General features: G+C 44.8%; 1 protein-coding gene across 1 annotated transcript; it reads left to right on the top strand.

The window, feature by feature from the left end:
- Nucleotides 1-4,118: 4,118 nt before the first annotated feature.
- Nucleotides 4,119-13,143, top strand: Awat2 (acyl-CoA wax alcohol acyltransferase 2). The gene is made up of 7 exons (XM_031375403.1): nucleotides 4,119-4,258; nucleotides 9,859-9,969; nucleotides 10,308-10,378; nucleotides 10,586-10,790; nucleotides 11,003-11,177; nucleotides 12,031-12,230; nucleotides 12,412-13,143. Exons 1-7 carry the CDS (start codon nucleotides 4,174-4,176, stop codon nucleotides 12,564-12,566), a joined length of 1,002 nt encoding a protein of 333 aa, XP_031231263.1. The 5' UTR covers nucleotides 4,119-4,173; the 3' UTR covers nucleotides 12,567-13,143.
- Nucleotides 13,144-22,895: the final 9,752 nt, after the last annotated feature.

Genomic DNA, 22,895 nt, shown 5'->3' with positions numbered 1-22,895 from the left:
AGAGGCTCTGTGTAGCCTTGGCTGTCCACTGTCCTGGAATTTGCTATGCAGTTCAGGCTGGCTCCAACTCATAGAAATCCACTACCTCGGCTTCCCAAGTACTGTGATTAAAGGCATGTGCCACCACATTCAGCTTGGTGCTCTGTTTCACGATGGTGTGTTGAGTCCAGAATCTTCTCTTCAGTATTCCCTTTACTTCTCTGCTACAGTTGTCTCTGGAACAAGTCTCTGGAAACCCAGGGTTGATAGTACATACTTCCTAAACCAGCAGCTTCCTTACTACTCATCAGAGAACCTGTTTGTCATGGGTCCCCCTCCCTAATGGTGTCCTTATAGGATGTCCTTCTTCCTGTGTTCCAAATCGCCACTGCCCACTGAGACAAAGTTAGAATCTTGGACATCACAGTGACTCTTCTTTTGCACCAGCACACTAGTCCCTGAGCCAGCCTCTTTCTTGCCTTCCTGTGCCTATTCTGTCCTTCATCTTTCTCAGTGTTTTCCAAATGGGAGTAGTCTCAGAAAGTTACCCAAACATGCCAGTAGTAGTGGTACACGTCTGTAATCCTAGCACTTTGGAGGCTGAGGCATGAAGACTGTGAGTTTGAGGCCAGCCTGGGATACACAATGAGACCTATCTCAAGGATGTAAGCAGAACCCAAATCAAACAAGTTTCCCTGACAAGAGCCTGGATTTTAATCAGATGTGATATACTCCCACCCTGAACAATGATGTAGTCAGACAAAGAGGTGATCTGGGGTAACAGGTCTTTCTGTGCTGGCCAAGTCTCCAGAAACCCGTAGGGGGACTTAGACTAGGAGTCGTTTACTCTGTGTACTAGTGGACCTGGTACTACAAGTAAGCAATAAAGAGGAAGGGGATAAGCCATTTGCTAATCGCAGAGGTGGCAAGGTCCTGATAGCTATTCTCTGTTCCAAAGTTGCCTTCACTGGCATTTGAGACAAGTCACCCTCCCTGTTTAGAAGTTGACTGCACCTCTTCAGTGCCAATAATATGAAGTGTAGACTTCCTGTGTTGGGTTCCAGACTATTTTGGAGACTGGCCCTGATTCCTTTTTTATCCTCTCTTTTCTTGAGCCCTTCACAGAACCAGCAATCTAGCCAAGCAGGTGAGCTGTGCTCAACATCCACTGCGTGCTTCCTTCAGAACTGCATGACTCAAGACCAGATGCAAGAATCGCTCTAAACCAGAGAAAGGCTCGTGGCAGGCACTCAGTAGTACAACCTCCCTCTTGAGGCGTCTGAACATCATAAAGGGAAAGGTGGTGAAGACCTTTGTTTTAGGAGAGACATTATGGTACCTGTCTCTAAGATCTGAGCATGCCTTATCGCCTCCACTATTGCTAACTTAGCTTGAGGCACCATCATGCCCCAGAGGATGATTGAAATAGCCCTTCAAAGATCCTCTCTTTCTTTCTTACCCCTTCAAAAATATAATCCAATCTTCTTTTACTGCTCAGAATCCTTTATTAATTCTCCATTTTGGTCAGGCTGAAAAGCTAAGTCCATACCATGTCCTACAAGGCTTTTCTCAGCGTGAGCCCTACTGATCTCACTGACCTTAGGTTTTCAGTTCCTGTCACGGATCTGTCTTCTTAATGTTCCTGGAAACCTGCCAAGCACACCTTATTTCAAGGGCTAGGAACTGACTGGTCCCTCTGCCTGGATCATTAGCTACATGACTTGCTTCCTCATCCCTTTCCAACCTGTGCTCAAGTGCTACCTTCACAGCATGGCCTTTCACAACACACATTTTGAAACTACAAATCCTGCTCTTCCTACCCAAGCTGTTCTCAGTCTGTGAAAATGCAGTAGTCTGCTCCTTTCCTTCTCTGCTCTAACTTATATCACCTTATACTCTAATTAGGTAATTAATTTCAATCATTTATCTTCCCTCACCAGAATGTAAACTTCACGAGAGTATTAATTTGTTTTGGTTTATTTTCTTCCCTGAATACAGCCCAGCTGTGTAGAGCAGTACTTGGCACATACTATACCAGCAATAATTATATTGCTCAAAGAAGGACTTCTCTTCATTCACTGTTTGCCAGACCTTATATCTAGTGCACACGTGGCTGGACAGAGATGCTTTCATGTTTACATCTTCACTGCATCTTCACCACATCTTTACTGCATCTTCATTGCATCTTCACTGCATCCACACTTGGAGATATCACAAACTTACAAGGATATGTAGCAAACATGTTGGCAACTACATATATATCTACTTTTAGAACACACCTACCAGCATGTAAGTGATGCAAGTGCATGCACTAAGAAGGCAGATTTAAAATTTAATTTATCTTTACTACGACTTTTTGAAAAAAAAAAACAAAATTCTATTATAAAAAGTTGAACCTATAGAATACCTCAAAAAAACCATGTAGACAATATTTTGATCTATTTCATATAGCATCTACTGGTCCTTCAATACATCCCTCTGTCTACACATAGAGACACTTTATTTACATTGAAAATAAATTGCAAACCTCATATTCTTTACCCAAAGCTCATCAGCATTGATGAAGTTTAATGTTTGTTATTTTTTTAGGTAAAATTTACATGTGGTAAAATGCAGAAATTTTAAACATATATGTATTGCATTTAAAGAGGCTACTCTTATGGAGGAAGAGACAGGTGGATCTCTGGTCTACAGAGTGAGTTCCAGGACAATCAGGGCTACACAGAGAAACCCTGTCTCGAAAAAACAACAACAACAACAACAAAAAACTAAAAAAAAAAAGAAAGAAAGAAAACGGGCGGTGGTGGCGCACGCCTTTAATCCCAGCGCTTGGGAGGCAGAGGCAGGCAGATTTCTAAGTTTGAGGCCAGCCTGGTCTACAGAGTGAGTTCCAGGACAGTCTGGACTCACAGCTCACAGGCTGGTCTATAGAGCAAGCTCCAGGATAGCTGATGGTAGACAGAGAAACCTGTCTCAACCCCCTCACTCAATGGTGTTATTTTGAAAGACCACTTTTTATTGCACTCATTTGTTGTGTTGATATAGGGCATGAGCATGACAAGACACATGTATGGAAGTCAAAGAACAACTTAAAGGACCCTGAGACATGGGTCCCAGGGATGGAAATCTGCTTGTCGGGCTTGGTGGTAAGCATCTTTACCTGCTAAACCATCTCATCAGCCTGAGTCATTGTATTTTAAAAAAATATTTTTAAAAGTATTTACTTGTTTTTATGTTCATGAGTGTTTTGGTCACATGTATGTTTGTGAACCATCTGAAAGCCTGGTGCCCAAGAAGGTCAAAAGAAGGTGTTGACTCCCCTTGAACTAGAGTTATGTACAGTTGTGGGCTGACATGTAGGTACTGGGAATTGAACCTTGGTCCTTTATAAAAACAACAAGTATTCCTAAACATTGTGTGATCTCTGCACCAACCCCCATTCACTATATTTTAACATGTGCTTTTAATATGTGCAACTCAAAATCCTATCAAAATATTGAGACTATTACTGTCCCTCCCCCAATTTCCATCAAATTATTTCTCAGTCATTCTTAGTAGAAGCAACAAGTGCTCTGATTTTTCATGATAGACAACTTTTGCATAGTATGTACTCACATTTGTGGAACTACTCAGTGGGAATTTGGCTCAGCACCCACTATCTGCCTACAGTTATACATGTGATGTCTTTACTGTGAGCAATGATCTGAAGACTGAAGGTGTTTCTAGGTCTAGCCTGTGACCTGGTCGGCCTTCTAGCTGTGTCCTTACCAAGATCATCAACAGTTGGACATACAGAGATGTAGGCACTGAGTTTCTTCTGAGTCCAGGATTTCTTCCTACCCACAGCTCCCCTATTTTCAGACTGGCCTTGGCAGCTGCTCCCTAGCCCTGTCTCACCCACTCACTTCCCACATCAGGGATTCATCCACTACCCAGGTGTGCAAGGGGGTGTCACAATCCCAACTCAGGCTGAGCTCAAGTGGGTAAAAGTACAGGTGGGTAGGCAGCTGGAAGGAATTGGACAAGCAGAGGCGGTAGGAGGCTCTGCAGTCTTGTGGAAGGGTGGGACAAGGGGCGGAGAATATGCAACAGTTTTAGCAGAAAGACCAGGAGAGACAACATGGCAAGCTCCAGAGCAGTCAGGGCTGGACAGCCAAACAGCGTTTACCTGGAACTACTGAGATTCTGGACGTCATGTTCTGGCCCACCAAGAAGAACCTCAAGACTGCCATGGAGGTCTTTGCTCTTTTCCAGTGGGCCCTCAGTGTCTTTATTATAGGTGAGTCTCCAAGCTACTTGGGGCAGCTAACTACATGGGCTTGCCTGATATTGAAGGTTTTATGGTGGTATGATGCCCAATGATTAAATGTTGTGTTGTTCTAGGCAAACTAGAACAGTCATTTACTCTGGCATGTGGCCCCATCCACCTGGGCAGGATATTTGTGGTATCTGTGCATGACTCCATGGATGTGCATGTGTCTGTGCAGGTGTGTGTGTGTGTGTGTGTGTGTGTGTGTGTGTGTGTGTGTGTGTCTTGCTTTAGGTTTGCACCACAAGGTCTACAGTGAGGTGCCGAGGCCAAGTTATGGAGACATGGCAAGCAAATCACGGAAGCAAGCCAAGAGGAAAGATATGGCTGGAAACCACACGAAATCAAACTGTGTTGAGTTAATTTTATGGCAGAGGAGTATTTGGAAACCTGTTTCCCAGAGGAATTTAACCATGTATGTACCATCTTTCAACATCTGTACTTTTAACCCTTCACAAAAAAAGTATATGTTGGTCATGGTGTTCTATATGCTGGAAATAACCATCACTGCTGGAGGGGGCCTGAAAAAAGTTCTTTCTTGAACAGTAGTTCATGTGAATATTGACAGCAAGGGCATGAATTTAGTGCTCTTGTCTGCACTCTGGGAATGAAGAATAGAGGTAGGCCTTGTATGAACCTGGTACAGTGGCATGCCAATGAATCGTACAGTAGGCATTTCTTACCTTTACCAACAACCAGACTAAAGACACAGAGTGGGAGGGGTAGAGGTAGTCACCAGAACCATTTATATTAGTTTGGCCCAACTAGTTTTACACGTTTTCTTTAATTTTAGCCGATGCTAATCTTAAGTCATAACAATGACTATACATGTAATGCTATATAACAAGCCTCTTTAGTCTAATAACCTTATGTGGCAAATAATCTGCAATGTGTAATTGAAGAGGTGAATGCCATGTAGTAGAAGTGATCTGCCCAAGCTCACACACAGCTAGGTAGTGGAAGAGCTGGACTGCTATTGAGCTCACGAAGGCCAACATTTTGTCTGAGAGTTCCTTACTTTGTCTTTTGCATCTGCTCACTGCAGATTGGGAGGTTGGGTGTGGAGCTTGGTGTGTGCACTAGACTGAACATAGTCCAGTCTATGTTCTTGTTCACACTAAATGCACTGAACAAGTCGGCAGGAGTCTCAGTTCACTGTGGATGCTATAGTTCACATTGGTACAGGCACAGCCAATTGTCTACTGGAAAATGTAGCTTCAGGGGTTGCCATAGCAAGGAAGACAAGTGCACAGAGAACACTATATACAGTCCTAGCTACTGTGGATTGAAGTGGTAAATAAGCCACAGCCTTAATTTGAAAAATCCTCAATTAAAAATGAGGTTGAGCATCATTTTTATGTTCATTGGCAATTAGGTTGGTTTTGGGTTTTTTGTTTTGTTTGGTTTGGTTTTGGTGTTTTTTGGTTTGTTTGTTTGAGACTTGTCTCATGATGTAGCCTTAGTTGGCCCAGAATCACTATGTAAACCAGGCTGACCTCAAGCTTACCTAACTTGCCTCTGCCTCCAAGGTGCTGGATTTAAAATTGTGTGCCACCACACCCAGATTGAGTTGATTCTTAAATGACAGATAGGAAACAGGCAAGGAAAGGATCAGCCTTGGGAACAGTAAATGCACAGCACTCAAAAAGGCCAGAGTAAGTGGGAGTCAGGAGTACACAAAGGGCTGACGTGGATTAAGTGTGTTAGGAGTGAACTCAGAATTGCTGCTTAATATACTTTTACTGAAGGAAGGAGGGACAGAGGGAGGAAGAATTAGAGGAACAGGTCTGGGGAGGTTATAGAGAACACTGAAAACTGTTGGAAGGAATTTAGTCTTCTGCAAGGTCACTAGGAACCAGAACAGGGTTTAACATGGGACGATAATATGAAGCTTGTGGCTTTGAGAGTCTATTGTAGCTCTTTGAAGCAAAACAATTACAAAGAGTCAGAGAGAGAAGCAGTGATACCAGGGTTAGCAGGCTATTGGGAACAAGGCTAGTAGTGATGTGGATGGGGAGAAGAAGAAAGGTTCCAAAAGAGTCAAGGAATCAGAGAATAAATATAATATGGGGATTTAAAAAAAAAGCCAGTGAGTAAAAGAAAGACACCATGAGATGTCTTTAGATGTGCATGAGTTTGAGCAAACCCTAAGAGAAATGAGGTGTCTTTTGGACTAGACCCACACCTCTAATTATCCAAGAAATGTTGTGTGGCCCATGTCCAGAGGCTCCAACTGCTGGCCTTTGCTACAGTGCCCTGCCCCCCACCCCCACAGCGGTGGTCATTTTCAAGTTTCTTGTTTTTAACTATTACTGAAGTTTACTATATGGAATTTCTAAACACTGTTATCATGTGATGTAATTTTAGGCATTCTCTGTTGACCTCCCAACATGGAAAATGAGAACTGAGCTCTATATGATATTGCTCGGATATTTTTACCTCTTACTTCCAAAGTTGTATTTTCTTCTTCTTCTTCCTCCTTCCTCTTCCTCTCCTTCTTCCTTTCTTCCTCCTCCTCTCCACTTTTCTTATTTTTGGAGACAGAGTCTTTCTACATAGCCCTGGGTGTCCTGAAACTCACAATGTAGTCCAGGCTGGCCTTCAACTCACAGAGATCTGCCTGCCTCTGCCTCCCCAGTGCTGGGTTAGAGGCATGCACCACTTCGTAAGGCCCTTTCCAAAATTCTTATAGCATAGTTTTGGTTAAATGTCTGACTACTAGGAAATATAGTGTACCAATATTGTATTTTCTTGTGTGATTTTTTTTCTTGGAGCTAACAATTGACTCATTATTTTTTAATTAATTAATATTTTTTAGAGATTTTTCATTTTATTGTATGAATGTTTTACCAGTATGCATGTATGTGCAGTATGTGCTTGCCTGTTGGATCATCTTGAAGTAGAGTTAGAGATGGTTATGAACCATGATGTGTAAGTACTGGAAATCAAACCCAGGAACTCAACAAGCGCTTTTAACTGTTGGGCCATCTCTCCAGTTCCCTCATTTTTTCATTTACTAGATACCTTTTACTTATTACTAATTTACGCGCAAACATTTCACACACATGGTAACCTTTCAATAGCTGCAAGCACCCTGGGAATCTTTTTTTTTTTTTTTTTATTTTAGATATTTTCTTTATTTACATGCAAATTTCTCCATTCCCAGTTTCCCCTCCAAAAAAACAAAGAAACAAACAAAAACAACAAAACCAAACCCCTGTTGCCTCCCCCCTCCCCATGCCTGCCACCCCGCCCTCTCCCACTTTCTGGCCCTGGCATTCCCCTACACTGGGGCTCAGAACCTTAAAAGGGCTGAGGTCCTCTCCTCCTATTGATGATCGACTTTGCAATCCTCTACCAGCACACTGGGAATCTTTAATACCTCTCACATTTTTTTCTCCTTGAGAACAGCATTGCTGGATCCTACGGAGAACAGCATCTCCCTCTTACAGTCTGGCTGTTATAACCAGAGTGCTTGAGGCAACCTGGGTGCAGATTTTAAGGTACTCACTATTGGTGCCCTAGGTGCCTTGCTTGCTTGTTTTCAGTCCTGTCCCTCCTTGTTTTCCTCCTTTGTTGGACCTTTATTTCTACCATGGATTCTGTGTTCCCCCTCATTTTGATGAAGCATGTTATCTAGTAGTATTCAGGGTAAAAAAAGACATGGGAGAAAGATTATCTGAGACTATATATATCAAATTCTCTGTCATTTAATTTCAACAGTAATTTTGCTGCATCAGCTGTAGCTCATGTAAGTGCAAAAGTTCTTCAAATGTAGTAAGTTTGAAATACCATGAATCATGAATACATTAGCCAGGCAAGGTGTCTTATAAGGGTAATCCTGACACTTTGGGAGTTGGAGCAGGAGGATTGCTATGAATTGAGACCAGCGTGGGCTGTCATACTGTACTATGAGACTCTGTGTCAAAGCAGCAAACCAACTAACAAACTAGCCAACAAACATACATTTGATACATGTACTGGAATAGCTTAGTAACACAGCACACAGTCCTGTATCCTCAATGGTAGTGTGGCTGACTGGAAGATGTGATTTTTGCTGCTATCCACCAAGAAACACAATGGTTTCCCCACATATTGCCAGCCCAGGAAAAGAGCAAAATACAGTGTCTGCCAGATTCCTGTTGCCTTTCCACCACCAGAAAGTACAAAACATTGTTAAGTTAAACTGTTGTAAGTTGAAAACCACTTGTGTCTGAATGCAGAATCTTTTTAGTTCAAATTTTCAGCGAATAATTCTCCCATCAACCATTGAACAGAGGAGAAAAAAGACCTATCGTTCTAATTAATTTCTTGTCAGGAATTCATCCAGACTTCTGATGTTTGAGCCTGTGCTTCATCCCTACCTCTTGGGATACCTGATCCTCCAGATTCTGCCTCTTTCCTGACTTTCCCAAAGAAGCATGCAAACTTCCTGTGGGCATTTCCTTTGCAAGTGGTTAGAGAGATCTGATTGCTTTTTTATAAGCTTGTTATTTCTCTCTTCATCCACTTTACATGGGCAAATGTTTTACTGAAATCTCTCATCGACTGTAGGCACATTTCTGATTCTTCACTTGTGGGCCTATAGTCCTAAAATATTTAAATCATTTTCATGAGACTCTAATAAGAAGTCAAGGCAAAATGTATTCACTCTATTATAGAATTTTGTTTGTTAGTTTTGTGTAACCTCTATTTTGACCCACTTCCCTACATAACCTTAGTCTTGGCTGCTTGCATTTCCAGTAATAATTCCAATCGAATGTGGCACCCTATAAGTCTTGTCATTCTTTCCTAATATAGAATTCTATCTTACTTCAGCTGAGCACAGCCCCTTATCTTATTCTAGTCCAGTTTTTATTTATCATTGCTCTTTGTTTTGTGTACTTCTAATCTGAATCTGGTGAAGATAGGTGTTGGCTGTCTCTGGCATCTCCTCTGGTACCTTACAGGAGTGCTTCTCACCCTTCTTATACTGTGACCCTGTAATACAGTTTCTCATATTGTGGTGACCCCCCCCCCCCAAGCATAACATTTTCATTGGTGCTTCATAACTGTCATTTTGCTACTGTTTTGAATCATACTGTAAGTATTTGTGTTTCCAAATGGTTTTAGGTGGCTCTTGTGAAAGGATCCTTGGACCCCATGGGGTTCATGTCCCACAGGTTGAGAACTACTGACTTACAGGGCCAATGTTGAGAAGAAAATATAAGTTGGAGAAAAACTGCTCTAAGACTTCAAATGCCCAGCGGCTATGAGTAGCTTCTCCCCCACTTAGCCACACTATATACACAGCCTAGCACAGTACCAGGACAGGCTCTGGGGGTGGGAAACACCCCACTCTTAGCTATGAGAAACACATTTTTCTTCCAGACCAAAATCAGGTTTAGAAGGTCAAGGGGGACAGCATGAGGTTCATGGCCATGTGGGCCACCTGTAAGGTGGAGAAGTGACTGTTGAATAGGCCTAGTTCAGAGTCTGTGTGACCTTGAGGTGGACAGAACTCAGCAGGGGGACTTTAAAATGTGAGGGATTGTTTACAATACATTGACTTTGGGCTGGGTTCCCTCTAGCCACCACTGTGATCCTTGTCAACCTCTACTTGGTGGTGTTCACATCGTACTGGCCTCTCACTGTGTTGATGCTCACCTGGTTGGCTTTTGACTGGAAGACCCCTGAGCGAGGTAAGGGCCCACTGGGATGAATTGCCATATATTCCTCCTGCTCCTCTCCTAATCCTGAGAAGCTCTGGCTAATTTCCAGGCAATCTTTCAGCCTGTCCCTCCCTGGGCTAGAGAAGCTGAGGGAAGGGGTCCTTTTAAGGTCTTGGAACTGGTAAGAGGAAAATAGGGTTAGGTTTGGGTAACAGAGCCTGGGCCTATTCTAGATGGGTCTGGATATGCCTATTCTAATTTCCATGTAGGAGAACAGGAAAAGGTGGAGAGTGAGAGGACCCCATAGTAACCCCAAAGGGGCCCAGAAAGGGAGAGAAGGGGTGGACAGAGTTTTTCTGTGCTTTCAGGTGGCCGCCGGTTCACCTGTGTGAGGAGGTGGCGTCTGTGGAAACACTACAACGATTACTTCCCACTCAAGGTAAGCCACATAGAGCTAAATTGCTCACTGAGTGAGCATTTGGGTCAGAATTAGGGTACAGAGTACGGCCACATGGGGGCCCAGGAAACCAATGACTCCTGGACATGCACTTTGCCCAGCCTGAATTGCTGGAATCCACAGTTCTCTGGCCAAAAGAGAAGTCTTTTTCTCTGTCTCCAGCTCTCCCATCTCCACTTTCCTCTACAGATTGTGAAGACGAAAGATATTTCACCCAACCACAACTACATCCTTGTCTACCATCCTCATGGGCTCATGGCCCATTCATGCTTTGGTCACTTTGCCACTGACATGACAGACTTTCCCAAGGCCTTTCCTGGTATCACTCCTTATGTGCTCACACTAGGAGCCTTTTTCTGGGTGCCTTTCCTCAGAGAGTATGTAATGTCTACAGGTGAGTGTCTCATAGGGGGTAAAGCCACATAGGGGGCTACCATAAGGATGTGTGAGAGCAAGTTCAAATCCAAGATTGTCTCAGGTGCTAACCACCAGCTTCCCAAAAATCCCCGGCTGGAGAAGCTACTCTTTGTAGTCATGGAAGTGGGGAGGGATAGTTTACAGGGACTGGTAAGTAACCAATGACCTTTGGCTTTTTCTGCACACGAGGGTCCTGCTCTGTGAGTAAATCCTCCATGGACTTTCTGCTTACCCAGAAGGGCACAGGCAATATGCTTGTTGTGGTGGTTGGTGGCCTGGCTGAGTGCAAATACGGCACGCCAGGCTCTACCACCCTGTTCTTGAAGAAGCGGCAAGGCTTTGTGCGCACAGCCCTTCAACATGGGTAAGGAGAGCTGCGGGACATGGGGGTGGGATGGAGTGGGGAGGCTGTCCATAAGTTCGGCAGGGAAGAATATTGGGCTTTGAGGAAGTGGTAGTTAAAGAGAAAGAATGAAATATGTAAACAATTGTTATTAAATAGAACCACTATAAAATATATGCAGTGTGTGTGTGTGTGTGTGTGTGTGTGTGTGTGTGTGTGTGCATGTTTACTTTTTGAGACAGGCCAGTAGCCTAGAATTTACCTGGTAGAGTAGGCTGAACCAACAAGCTTTAAAGATACACCCATCTCTACTTCCCTAGCACTTGGATTACAAGCATGTTGGCATACTTGGTTTTTTTTTAAAAAAGTAGATTCTGGGCATTAAATTCAGTTCTTCATGCCTTCATAGAAACCACTTTACCAACTGAACTATCTCCCAAGCTTTCTGTGTACAAATTGTATTCAATTTTGTCAGTTAAAAATAAAGTACAAAAGGGAAAACCCACCTATGGGTTGCAATAGAGCTATGCAGGGTGCTGTCCTGGAGGCCTTGAACTAGCCAGTTTCTCTACAAAAGTACTGGGGTTGCACCTTAGGGCAGAGAAAGCCAAACTTCTCACCATGTGGTCTAACGGGAAGAAAGCATAGGAATTGGACTTTGTGCATTTTCAGACAAGTGCTTCAGATTTGGGCATTCCAAGGAATCACTGTGCTTGTTTCCCTGTGGAAGCTGCTGCTTTCTCCCTAAAGGCAGTCTAGTCTAGGCCATGGGGAGCCGTAGTTAGCTGGGACCTTGATACAAATGGACTTGAGTTCTAGGGAACCTGTAGGTAAACCCAGGGGATGCTGGTGTTTAGCATGTCTTCTTTTGCAGGGTGTCTCTAATCCCTGCTTATGCCTTTGGAGAGGCAGACCTCTACGACCAGCACATTTTCACTCCTGGGAGCTTTATCAATCGCTTCCAGAAGTGGTTCCAGAAGATGGTACACATCTACCCCTGTGCTTTCTATGGGCGTGGCTTCACCAAGAACTCCCGGGGCTTTCTGCCCTATTCTCAGCCAGTAACCACTGTTGGTGAGTGGGCCCTTCTATTAGAAGGCTTAGTTTAAGTTCTAAGATCCATTTCTGTGGCTGAGCCTCAGCACCAACTGTGGTTGGAGGCAGGGAGGCTGTAGGAAGTACTGAGCAAGAGGGTGAGATGGGCTCCAGGCTGTTCTGATGTTTTTCCCTTTTCCTTTTCCATTCCCCTTGGCAGTCGGGGAACCTCTACCATTGCCCAAGATTGAGAATCCAAGCCAGGAGATTGTGGCCAAATACCACACACTCTACACTGATGCCCTACGCAAATTGTTTGATCAGCATAAGACCAAGTTTGGCATCTCAGAGACCCAGGAGCTGGTGATAGTTTGAAAGACATTCCCTTGACTGGATGGTGTGGAACCGATGACAACAGGCCAAAGTTACCTATGGAGCTTCACTTCTGACTTGACCGGTCCTCACTGGAGGGAGGTGGGGGTGCGCGGTCATGTAGTTGTTTTCTGTGCCCATCCTTTCCCACCTTCATCTCTTTCTCTTAGTTTTTGTCCTTTCCCCCTGAGACAGAGAAGACCCTAGGCAGAGATCAACTGAAGTCACTGGAGTTTCATGAATGCAGTAGCAGCAAGGAAACCTGTGGGTAGAATAAACAGCCCATTTCTGGTACTGTGTGCTTGAGCCAGTCTGTTTGGAGGGCTCTAAGACCTTGTGTGTCTGTCATTGTCCTGGCTTCAAGACTCTTACAGGACTGGCTATCTCAAGAGCCAGGGGACATTGGGTTCAGTCAATAGCATGTTCAAGACCTATGGTTTTTATGGGCAATTCATCACCTTTAGCTTGTTTCTTGTAAAATGGGACTAACAATCCTTCCCTTGCTTACCTCAAAGGTTTCTGTCAAATTTAAATGCTACTCCATGTGACAAAACATGATAAACTGGAGAGTGACACAAAATTATTCTCCTCCAGCTAGCTAATCCATTTTTCGTTCCTAAGAAACAATGTCCTAAGGTTCATGATGTCTCAATTTCTAAAAGAAAGGATAGTGTGTTAAACGTTGAAGTAATTTTATATCCTTTAGTGGCCCTTGTCCATACCTACTTCCCATCTCCTAAAGCTGTACTAGAATGGTCAGTGGTTTGGATCTAATTTCCCATTTCCTCCTCAGAAACTTGCATGCACTAGCTTGGCCTTATTAACTCTGCTTTTTGATAATCAAATGGGATACCTGGCCTCCAGTACCCATGAAGAACTTGCTTTCTGAGTCTCTGAGTGGCAAGTCTCTCACACTCTTAGCCCAGTGGTTGTTGCAATCACATATTACACAATTCGGTACATGAGCCCTCTGGGACGGATGTCATCTGGTCCAATTTACCCACATCAAGTTTATCAAGACGGTTTAGGACATCTTGTCTACTTACTACAGTGTGACATGCTCCCTTTGTCCTGAATGCCTATCTCATGTGGTTGTTTGTGAATGGTATGGTAAAAGGCGTGGTCTCCTGCTGTTTTCTGCCTGTGCTGTTTCTTCTGCCAGAGGTTCTACTTTCCATAAGGTGTTTATTATTATTATTATTATTATTATTATTATTATTATTATTATTATTATTATTATTATTTTGGGGTGCTGGGCATCAAACCCAGGGTCTCACACTAAAGATATGGTCTACCACTGAGCGCCATCTAAAGGCATTCTTAAGTTTTCCAGGCTTCTGTGACTGAAACCCTCTTTCCAAAGCAGCGAGAAGACCAACCTGGGTATCAGTATCCAAGCCATGCTTCTCTGGCCATTGTGGGCTCATTCACATTACTTGAGGGTCATATTCTCCATAATTGGCCAAAGTTGCTGGGGTTGTGAGACATTCCCATAGTTACTCTGAGCTATCTATTACTTAGTGGCTGCTATTCTTTTCATCTTCTTCCTTAGAATACTTTCTAGCAAACAGCCTAGGGTCAGGCAGTAGAGGCAGCACTGCACAGTGGAAAGCATCCAGGGAACAAGCCAGAGACACTTAGTAGTTGAGTGGTCTTGGGGGAGCTACTTGACATCCTTGAGCGTTTGTTTTGTCTGCAAATGAGTCAATTTGTATATTAATTGAGGAGTCTAAGGTTGGATGTCTCCAAGCTGTTTTGGAGAAGGCTTGGAGTGCTATAGATGCCACACTCAAGTTGAAAGTCCTGTGCTGTGTGTTCTTGTCCTGTGACAACATGCCTTCTGGCAACACATCAAGCCCCTGAGACTTGTAGTTCTAGAAGAGCTAAAGGTGAATAGGGTGGAGGCATGTAGTTTAGTGCAGAGAGACCATGTAGGATACACAGATAGGATTTTTGGACCAGCTTCCTTCTGGTTCTCTCACCAAAATGGGTTTCTTGATCCTCCTCCGAGCTCATTTGTGGTAGCATCATTTACAAAGAAGCATGTGTCATGTGGGAAGAGCTCAAGATGATTTCAAGGATGGAGAGGGGAGCACTTTATTTGCAAAGAATAAACCATTAATTTACACAAACTTACATCCCTGTTTATATACATTATATATATAGTTTCTATACACAGTATCTCACACAGGATGCTGATTCCCCAAAGCAGCATTGGGCCTGCTCCAGGCCATTCTCCCCTTATCCTCATCAGCTGGAAGCTTTTTGAAGAAAGAAATGACATACCTCACCCTCTCCTGGAGAGAGCCCTGAAATGAATTCAGAAAACAAATCAGGTTCTGTAGTAGGCATGGCACAGGGAAAGCCCAGGCAAGGGTGAGACCTCAGGCAACATTAGGGAGGCCTAAAAACTGTCTGGCTCAGAGCCAGCCTAAAGCTTCCAGCCCAGAGGCAGGAGATGCGCAAATATCTTGGGGGACTATGTGTGGGGAGGCAAGTTCTGACGGAGACTATAGCCACACTCCCTGCCTTGCCAGGCTCCTGAAGGGAGATAAACATTTCTAGCTTTGAGTCTGTGGGTGTATGAAAGAGGAGGTCCCATGGGACAGGTTGCTATGCCTCCATCTCCTGCTGAGTCTGGAGGTGGGGGCCGGCCTGCACACTGTCCTAGGTGGGCCAGTTTCCCTGTTTGGACATCAATTGCATATGAGTAACAGGATGGGATATAGGTTGGGCGGCATTCCCTCTAAAAGCCTTTCTAGGCCAAAGATGTCTCTACATCTGTTTGCATCCTCTAGAAGACACATAAAACGCAAGCACTTACATGAAGACCAAAGCCCTTGTTTGTCTCTAGGGTCCTTAGCCTTTTCTTACTAAGCTGCAGAGATTAGGCTCAAGATGGATACAGGGGCAACTAAGGCAAATGATATATCTTCCAGGGAACCAGTAGCCAAATAACATCCAGCAGGTACAATTTTGTGCCAGCTTGGCTTTTGAAGCTCAAGCAGCTGTTAGAGGCTCCTGCTGTGCAATTTTTCTTCTAACATGTCATCTGCTTACACAAACTTGTTCCCATCCCATTCTCTATGCTAACCTTGGGATAACTTCACATCACGACAATTCCAAACTGTAAATCTATATCCCCATTCTCCTATCAGTAAATGCTTCATTACTTTGCCAATGAGCACAGCACAGCAGGCCCCTCATTCTCTACTATTTCCTTCCCCCAGCCTTCTTCATCTGGGGCTCCTTGTGAGGATTCAGAATGAAGAAAGGGTAGTGAGAAACCGACTTCTCCTATGATCTCCATGCACAGAGCATATGATGGGGTTGGCATGTCCTGCAGGGGCACAGTTAGGAAACTTCCTCTATTTTCCCATGGCCACCTGGCTTTGAAATGGGGCTCTTAGGTTTTCCCTCCATTCTTGAGAGGGCAACCTATCAACATCAATGTGAGGAAGATATTCTGGCAACATTAAGGTCTTTCTTTGTAATATGGCAGGAGGAGAGAAGGAGTCACACTTATTCCCAGGAAGCAGCCTGGCTCCCAGAAGTAGGATCTAGGGCCAGGAATGGAAGATGGAAGACCTTGCCCCACATAAGAGCTCCTTGTGTGATGGTGGCTGCTTTTATCAGATGGGTGAAAGGTTATGAAGGTTCTGTGGGTCCCAGAGCTCAAGTCAGGGTTACTTGAAAACACCTAAGACTTCTTTCACAGAGCCTGTGGCAGCCAAGAGAATAGGCAGTACCATAGCAATGAAAACTGAGCATTGGTAGGTTTCTCTCTAGTACTCCGCAATGATGTCAGTTCTATGTGATCAATTTTAATTTGTCTTTCTGGACCCAAATTCTACACAGTGCTCTGTGTGGTAAGACACTAGCTTGGGAGTCAGACCTCACTAAAAGCTAAAGTCTGTGACTTATGAGTGAGTTCTTAGTGAAAGCACTTTCTCTCCCAGCCTTACCTATACAATGGGAACTGTGATAAGTCTCTGCCCCCTCTTCTTTAAAGGAAATTAAGAGGAAGCAGCCTTCAAACCCTAAGGAGAGGGTCTGTTAGTTCTTGCTACCACTGCTGATTGTTCAAGGCCTCCAGGGTCAGATGCATGTCTAAAATTGATCTCATTTCTGGTTGTAAGGCTGACATTAGCATTAGATAAAGGGGCCTTGGCCTACTACCTCTTGTCCTGACCCTTGAAGGACCAAGCAGTGTGCCTACTGGGAAATGGAGGTACAGCTGAGAACTCGGTACCTGATATTCTTGATGAATTTCAGGGATATATTCCCCATCTCTTCAAAAAGAAATACACTTCAGGAGCAAGAGGAACAGGCTGGAAAAGGTTAATCCTTCTAGCTTTAGGCTGTGCCTGGTACCCTGAAGCTAGGCAATTGGAAAGAAGGCTCATAAATCTAGCATAAGACCATGCAGGAAAATTGGTGGAGGTGCCTGTGGATCTGAAGTAGGTGTCAGAGCCCTGCTCAATAGCCAGCCAGATGCTCTAGGAGAGTAACACAGAAAGACTGGGCTAGTGGGCCATGGGCTGCTGTTCTTTCAGATAAGGCCTTGGGTTTCAACACACATGGACAACATTTCCTGTCCATGGGAATGTTCTCTCTGGGAAAGGTAGAAAAGCTATACTTACTGATGCCCAAGGGAGTCTAGGGTTTGGGAATTCCAAAATCTACTGTGGCAGGCAACTGTTGAGCTCCCCTATGTTCAAACTCTAAGAAGCTTTTGGAGGTTATCCAGTTTAATCATCTGTTCCCAGACACAATTTGATTAGAATTTGATGAAAAATAATTGTATTGTCTAATCAATGGAAAATTCTTTGTGCCCAGGTAATTTAAAGAATACATTGTCAAGTACCTGTTTCAAACACAGGTAGGCACTGTGGAGAAAGAAGATAGAATTTCTAGTCAGTCTGGGGTGGGGGTGGGAAGACTCCAGGTAGTTTTCTGAGAGCAGAACATAGCTGTAAACACAGTGAGACATGCATGGCACCAAATATAGCTTCTTACATAGGCAGGCTTGTGGTCGTTCTTGCAATGATTCCAAGGCAAAGCAAAGTTCCCAGCTCTGGAGTCCAGCAAGCTGCTCCAGTATACCTCTCAGCCTGAGTGGGAAGTTTTCTTTGAGCCTCGAGTAGGTTATAGTGCAATGCAGCAAGAATGCCTCTTCTGCCAAGGATACTTCCTTGGCAGGTTATTGCCCAGGTCTTTGCCACAAGGACTTTCCTTCTTCTGACCTGACCTTCTCCTTAAGTTGCAACCTAATGCCACCCCCAGCCAGGAGAGAAGCAGCCCCTATTACCCCTAGAATCTGGAGTGCACCTTTGCTTTTTGTGGCCTACTGGCTTGGATCCTCATTTTAGTGCAACAAATGATACATCTGATGAGGGACCTAGGGGTTGAGGAGTCACCATAAGCCAGCCAGCAGGAAGCCTAAGAGGGTTCTGTTTCCTGAGAACCCTGGGGTCCCGTCAACTGTCCTGGCAACTCAAGGTCATTCTGGGAAGTTACACAGGCCTTGTCATCCTGGAGTCACTGGGGAATAAATAGCATGGGGCATTTCTCTTTGTGGCTGCAACGCCAATATACCTCATTCCACACACAGCAGCACTTAGAGGTTCAGGGAGTCCTGGCTCCCAAACCTGGGGAGGGGCATGGGCCAGGATGGAATGGGAGAATCTAGGATGCAGGGGCTTCTCCCAGCCTGATGGCCCCAAAGAAGGTGGTGTGCTTGCTCATATTGATAGAGATGTCAGCGTGCACCATCTTCACGGCAATTTTCTGCCTGGCCTTGAGGAGGCACACGCCTGCAGTATAGCATGTGTTGTAGTTGGTCTTCCCTGTCTCAATGCTGCGGGTGCACTGCAGGAAGGGCTTCTCATCCACCACCACCTCGTAGCTGGCAAAGTCAGTGAAGTTGATGTAGTAAACCTGGGTGAGAGGCAACAAGAAGGGATTGGGGGAGAGAGGAAAAAGAGGGTGGGGGCCCTCCCCTGGTGAGCAGATAAAACCTCCTCAGATGAGCTGCCAGTATACCCTGTGCAGGGGCAGTGCCACCCGAAAGTGTGCCTGTTGGTCGGCAGGAACAGCAGGGTGACAGGATCACACTGCCCTTCCTCTACTCCATGGGCTCAGAGGGCTGAGCCAACCTTTCTTACAGACTGCCTGAGGCCAAGAACTGCTTTATGTGTCATTTCACTGGCTCCACTCCATAACCCTGGCAAGAAGCAGTGCTTCACATTCCTTAGGTGCTTAATCAATGCTCTGGACACACCAACTTCCAGTTCCCACACTAAAGACAATTTAGGAATACATTTAGAAATCTCTGGTGCCCTAGGAAGGTCGCAGTACTGATTTCCCATTTCTCTAGGCTGTGAACAGGAGCTTCCTAAGCTCACAGCGGACTCTTCTGTCCAGCAGTCCTTTCCCAGACTCAGCACAGCTTGGCCCTCTCTCTTGCTGACTGAAGAAGCAGATCCTGAGTGATGGGGAGCAGGCCTATACAAATGAGACAATGGATGCAAATCCTAGGCACTTAACTTCATTCTGTAGCCAGGAGGAAGTATGGAGCCTATGGCCTGGCCTCATGGAGACTTTCTTAGCTCACGTGAACCACTCACTCCTAATTGTCTTCTGAGTCCAGACATTTAATCTCCATCCTTCATTACCTTTCGCCAGCACATTCCACCCTCAGCTCCGATTTTTCACCACTACTAAATGGACTTTAGTCCACAGGATATTGGGGTTATGCCCACGTGCCCCATAGGAATGGGAGCTGTCCTTCATTTGACACCTTAAATCACTTCCTAAAAGTGACTCCACAGGCTCTTTGATTGGAAGCAGCATATTTAAATGGCACATCATCTCCTGGGTCAGGACCAAACAATGAACCAACTTATCTAGTCATTTTTTTCTTGAGAGCCATTTGTCAGTTCCATAGTCCTTCCATTCATCTCCCTGCTTGCTGCCTGCCTCCTGGTAACCCTGAACAGGGCCTATGTATGTAGCTCTGAGGAGAGCTCCGATGGAGGACTCAAAGAGGGATGGAAATGAATGGCCACTGGCAGAGCTGTGGGGAATGGGCCCAGGGCAGGAGAAGGACAAAAGTGGAGGGGAGAAAGGTCTGGGAATGACAGCAAGAAGGAGGCAACAACAACAGAAACAGACAGAAACAAATGGGAGAAAGCAGAAGGAAAGACAGTCAGAAACCTTCTTGAGGTAGAGAGAAGGTTCACAGGAGCACTGTTCATTATCACACCCAAGCTAGCGGTGTTGTGGGGAGGGGTCTCCGCAGCTCTGGAACTTAGTCTTAAAAACTTAGAGCAAGGTCAGGTCCGTCTGTGGAACCAAACAACTCGGAGGGGAGATGAGGGCCTGGGGCCCTGCAAGAGGTGATCAGACAGCAGGGTGTTGGAGAGGCCTCTTTACAGTTTTTCAGTGATATTTTTTCTAGGGGAAAAAATGAAATGGGTTCCTTGGTCTTTCCCTCCCTTCAACTCCCTTCCCAGTGTGAAATCTGCCACCCCTTTCCCCAGCACTGCAGGAGGTTAGCCATTGGATGGTTTTGGCTTGCTCCACAGTGCCCCTAGGTGGCCTGCACCATATCTGCACCCTGGATATAAGAAGAGTTAGGCCTAAGACCGTACTCACTTCTACCTGACTATAGATGAAGTAGGTGCCGTCCACCAGTACCTCCAGCTCCCCGCTGCGGGGATGTAGCTTAAACACCTTGGGGTTCATAGTGATGCGAGACCAGTCATTGAGCACTCCACCTGAAAGATCTCAGTATGAGAGAAGGGCAGTCACTCAGTACATGTCAAAATAATCTGGGCAACAGAAATAAATACCAAGCAGTAACCCCCCTTCCCCACCAACCCTATTTAACACCAATGACCACAAAAGTTTCAAGGGCCAAGATTTTTAAAGAACACTTGGAAGCAGGAAAGGTGTACTGCTTGTAAAGTGGCTTCTAGGCTGGCCTGGGGTGGGGGTGGGGGCTATGGATCTGCATATCAGTCTTTGTCCTTGCATTCTTGACCATTTCATCAATAAGGCTCTTTACCTTCAAGCTGGAATCTGAGGAGGCCATGGTGAAAGAGGAGAGCAGGCACATAACCATATTTTCTTTGTTGTTATGGTGACTGCACAGGCAAAATCCAGACACTGAGTGGCAGGCTAAGTCTTAGTATTCAATTTCACTTTGCTAGCAATATCACCCGAATTCCTCTCGTCTCAGAGGTTCCTGTGTTTTTGTCTCTTCTTAATAGATTCTTTTCTATGGCTCCTCCACACCCACTCCTTTCTGGGAAGCCTCCAAGGGCCCCAGGAAACCACTTAATCAAACAATCCATCTGTCTGGAGAACTAGGTGGTGGTAATTCAGTATCAGGGGAGATCACTCAGACTCCAAGGCAGCTGGGGATACTGACCACCAGTAACCAGGCGCCAAAGAGGGTGAGCTTTCCAATGTTGGGGGATAGCCTGCCAGGTTGCAGTAGCCTGGATGTGCCTAGGAGTTGAGGCAGCCTTGGCAAAGTGTTTGTTTCATATCCTTAATTCAGCTGGGGACACAAGAATGAGAAGAGGGAGGGATATTTCTACCCCTATCCTGCAGACAGAAGCTGCTCCTTCCTACCATACGAAGAGGGACACTAAGTTCACAGAGGCATTTTCTCTCAGCCATTTGTTCTTCACACACACAAAAGATTATGTTTTAAACATCCATTCTTGGCCAGTCTCAGAAGGTCCACCTCTCTGATGCATGGGGAAAAGAAGGCCATCTAAGTCCTGGCTCCAGTACTTCAGTGGACTGCTCTGTCTAGTGTCCTCTCACTGTGGCCTTGCTCCTCATGTCTGCTGGTCAGCAGAAACTACTACTGGGGATCTGCCCAGAAGGACTAGAAATTGTCTTGCTCTGTTATGGTAGTGGGGGCAAAATGAACAGATTCTGCTATAGAATGAACTCTAAGGCCACCACTTAGATAACCCAAACAAACCTATTTCCTGTCTGACCATGTTCTTCCAGGAAGGATGGTGATCATGGCCCACCCAGGACCCTGGGTCCCACCGTTCTTGGCCTCCCACAGGGCTGCTAGTATTTTCCTCTTCCTCTACTCCTACTTGTACTTGTGAGGCTATTAGGCTGGGTATTCAAGTGACAATCAAGGGAGTAGCTAAGTCCAATGATGAGGAACTCAGCGCAGACACTCCAGGACTGACTGTGCTCTTAGAAGCTCAGTCTCCAAGTAGAGGTTTTGTAACCTTCATTTACTGTCTCTGCCCACAGCCCCTCCTTTCCACTCCAAGCTCTGTAAGTAGCTGGTATGTTGGCTGGCTTGCTGCTTTCCAAGACTCCTGGGGGTTCATGCATTTTAGGCTTTGGGCACCCTGGAGACTGGACATTATTTCCAAGCGCTGTTCTTTAATGAATGCTCATGTCTCTTTGGGGGAAGAAAATGAACCTAATCGTTCAGTGGAGTGTACACACACATCACCGAAGCAACATAGCAGTGTCGAGAGCTAGAAAGATATGGTTTCGAATGTCAGCTTCTAACTTAACTACAAAATCTTGGGCTAGTTAAATTAAGTTCTCTAAGCTTTAGTTTCTGTGACTGTAAAAAAAAAAAAAAAAAAAAAAGAGCATTGCAACACCTACCTCATAGGGTGGCTGTGAAGGTTAAATAAAAAGACAAACCATTTGGGAATGCTAAAGTACCGTGCAAACATAAGGCAGTATGGTTTACTTTGTTATTTCTACTCTCATTGGGACTCTGTCTCCTCATCTCATAAATGAAAGTATAACATGAGATCAGCATTTTTAAGCCCCGTTAACATGTGTTTGCTTTTGATAGACATTAGTGTCTCTTACTTCTTAGACACTGACATGTCTCCTCTCTGGGAGAAGCACTCTCTCCAGCCATTTTCTGTATAGAGCAATCAGACAAAATAATTTATTTACTATAGTTCCTTAGTTTGCACTGTGGAAGTGTTTATTAAATTACACACAATTCCATGGTGACTGATAGAACCTTCAATACAGTCTAAGTAGATGGTTTCCCAAGTCTTATTCAGATCCCGCACGCATTAGTGGATTCAAAATGTAATTTAGGGGCTGAGGATGTAGTTCAAAGATAGTATGTTTGTTTAGCATTTACGAGGCCCTGGGTTTGCCCTACTGCAAAAACAAAATTAAACGCAATTTGGGTGTAGCATCTGGTCTTGGTGCAAGCAGTTACTTAGGACAACCAGTAGAGGGCACAATGGAGTAGGAAATGCCCATCTATGCCAAGGATTTTCAGAGACTTGGGAGGAGCTAGGCTGGTTG

The sequence above is a fragment of the Mastomys coucha genome, chromosome X (assembly GCF_008632895.1).
Source record: "Mastomys coucha isolate ucsf_1 chromosome X, UCSF_Mcou_1, whole genome shotgun sequence".
In the NCBI taxonomy this organism is placed as follows: Eukaryota; Metazoa; Chordata; class Mammalia; order Rodentia; family Muridae; genus Mastomys; species Mastomys coucha.
Note: the sequence above shows the minus strand (reverse complement) of the source record. Positions and strands in the feature narration are given on the sequence as shown.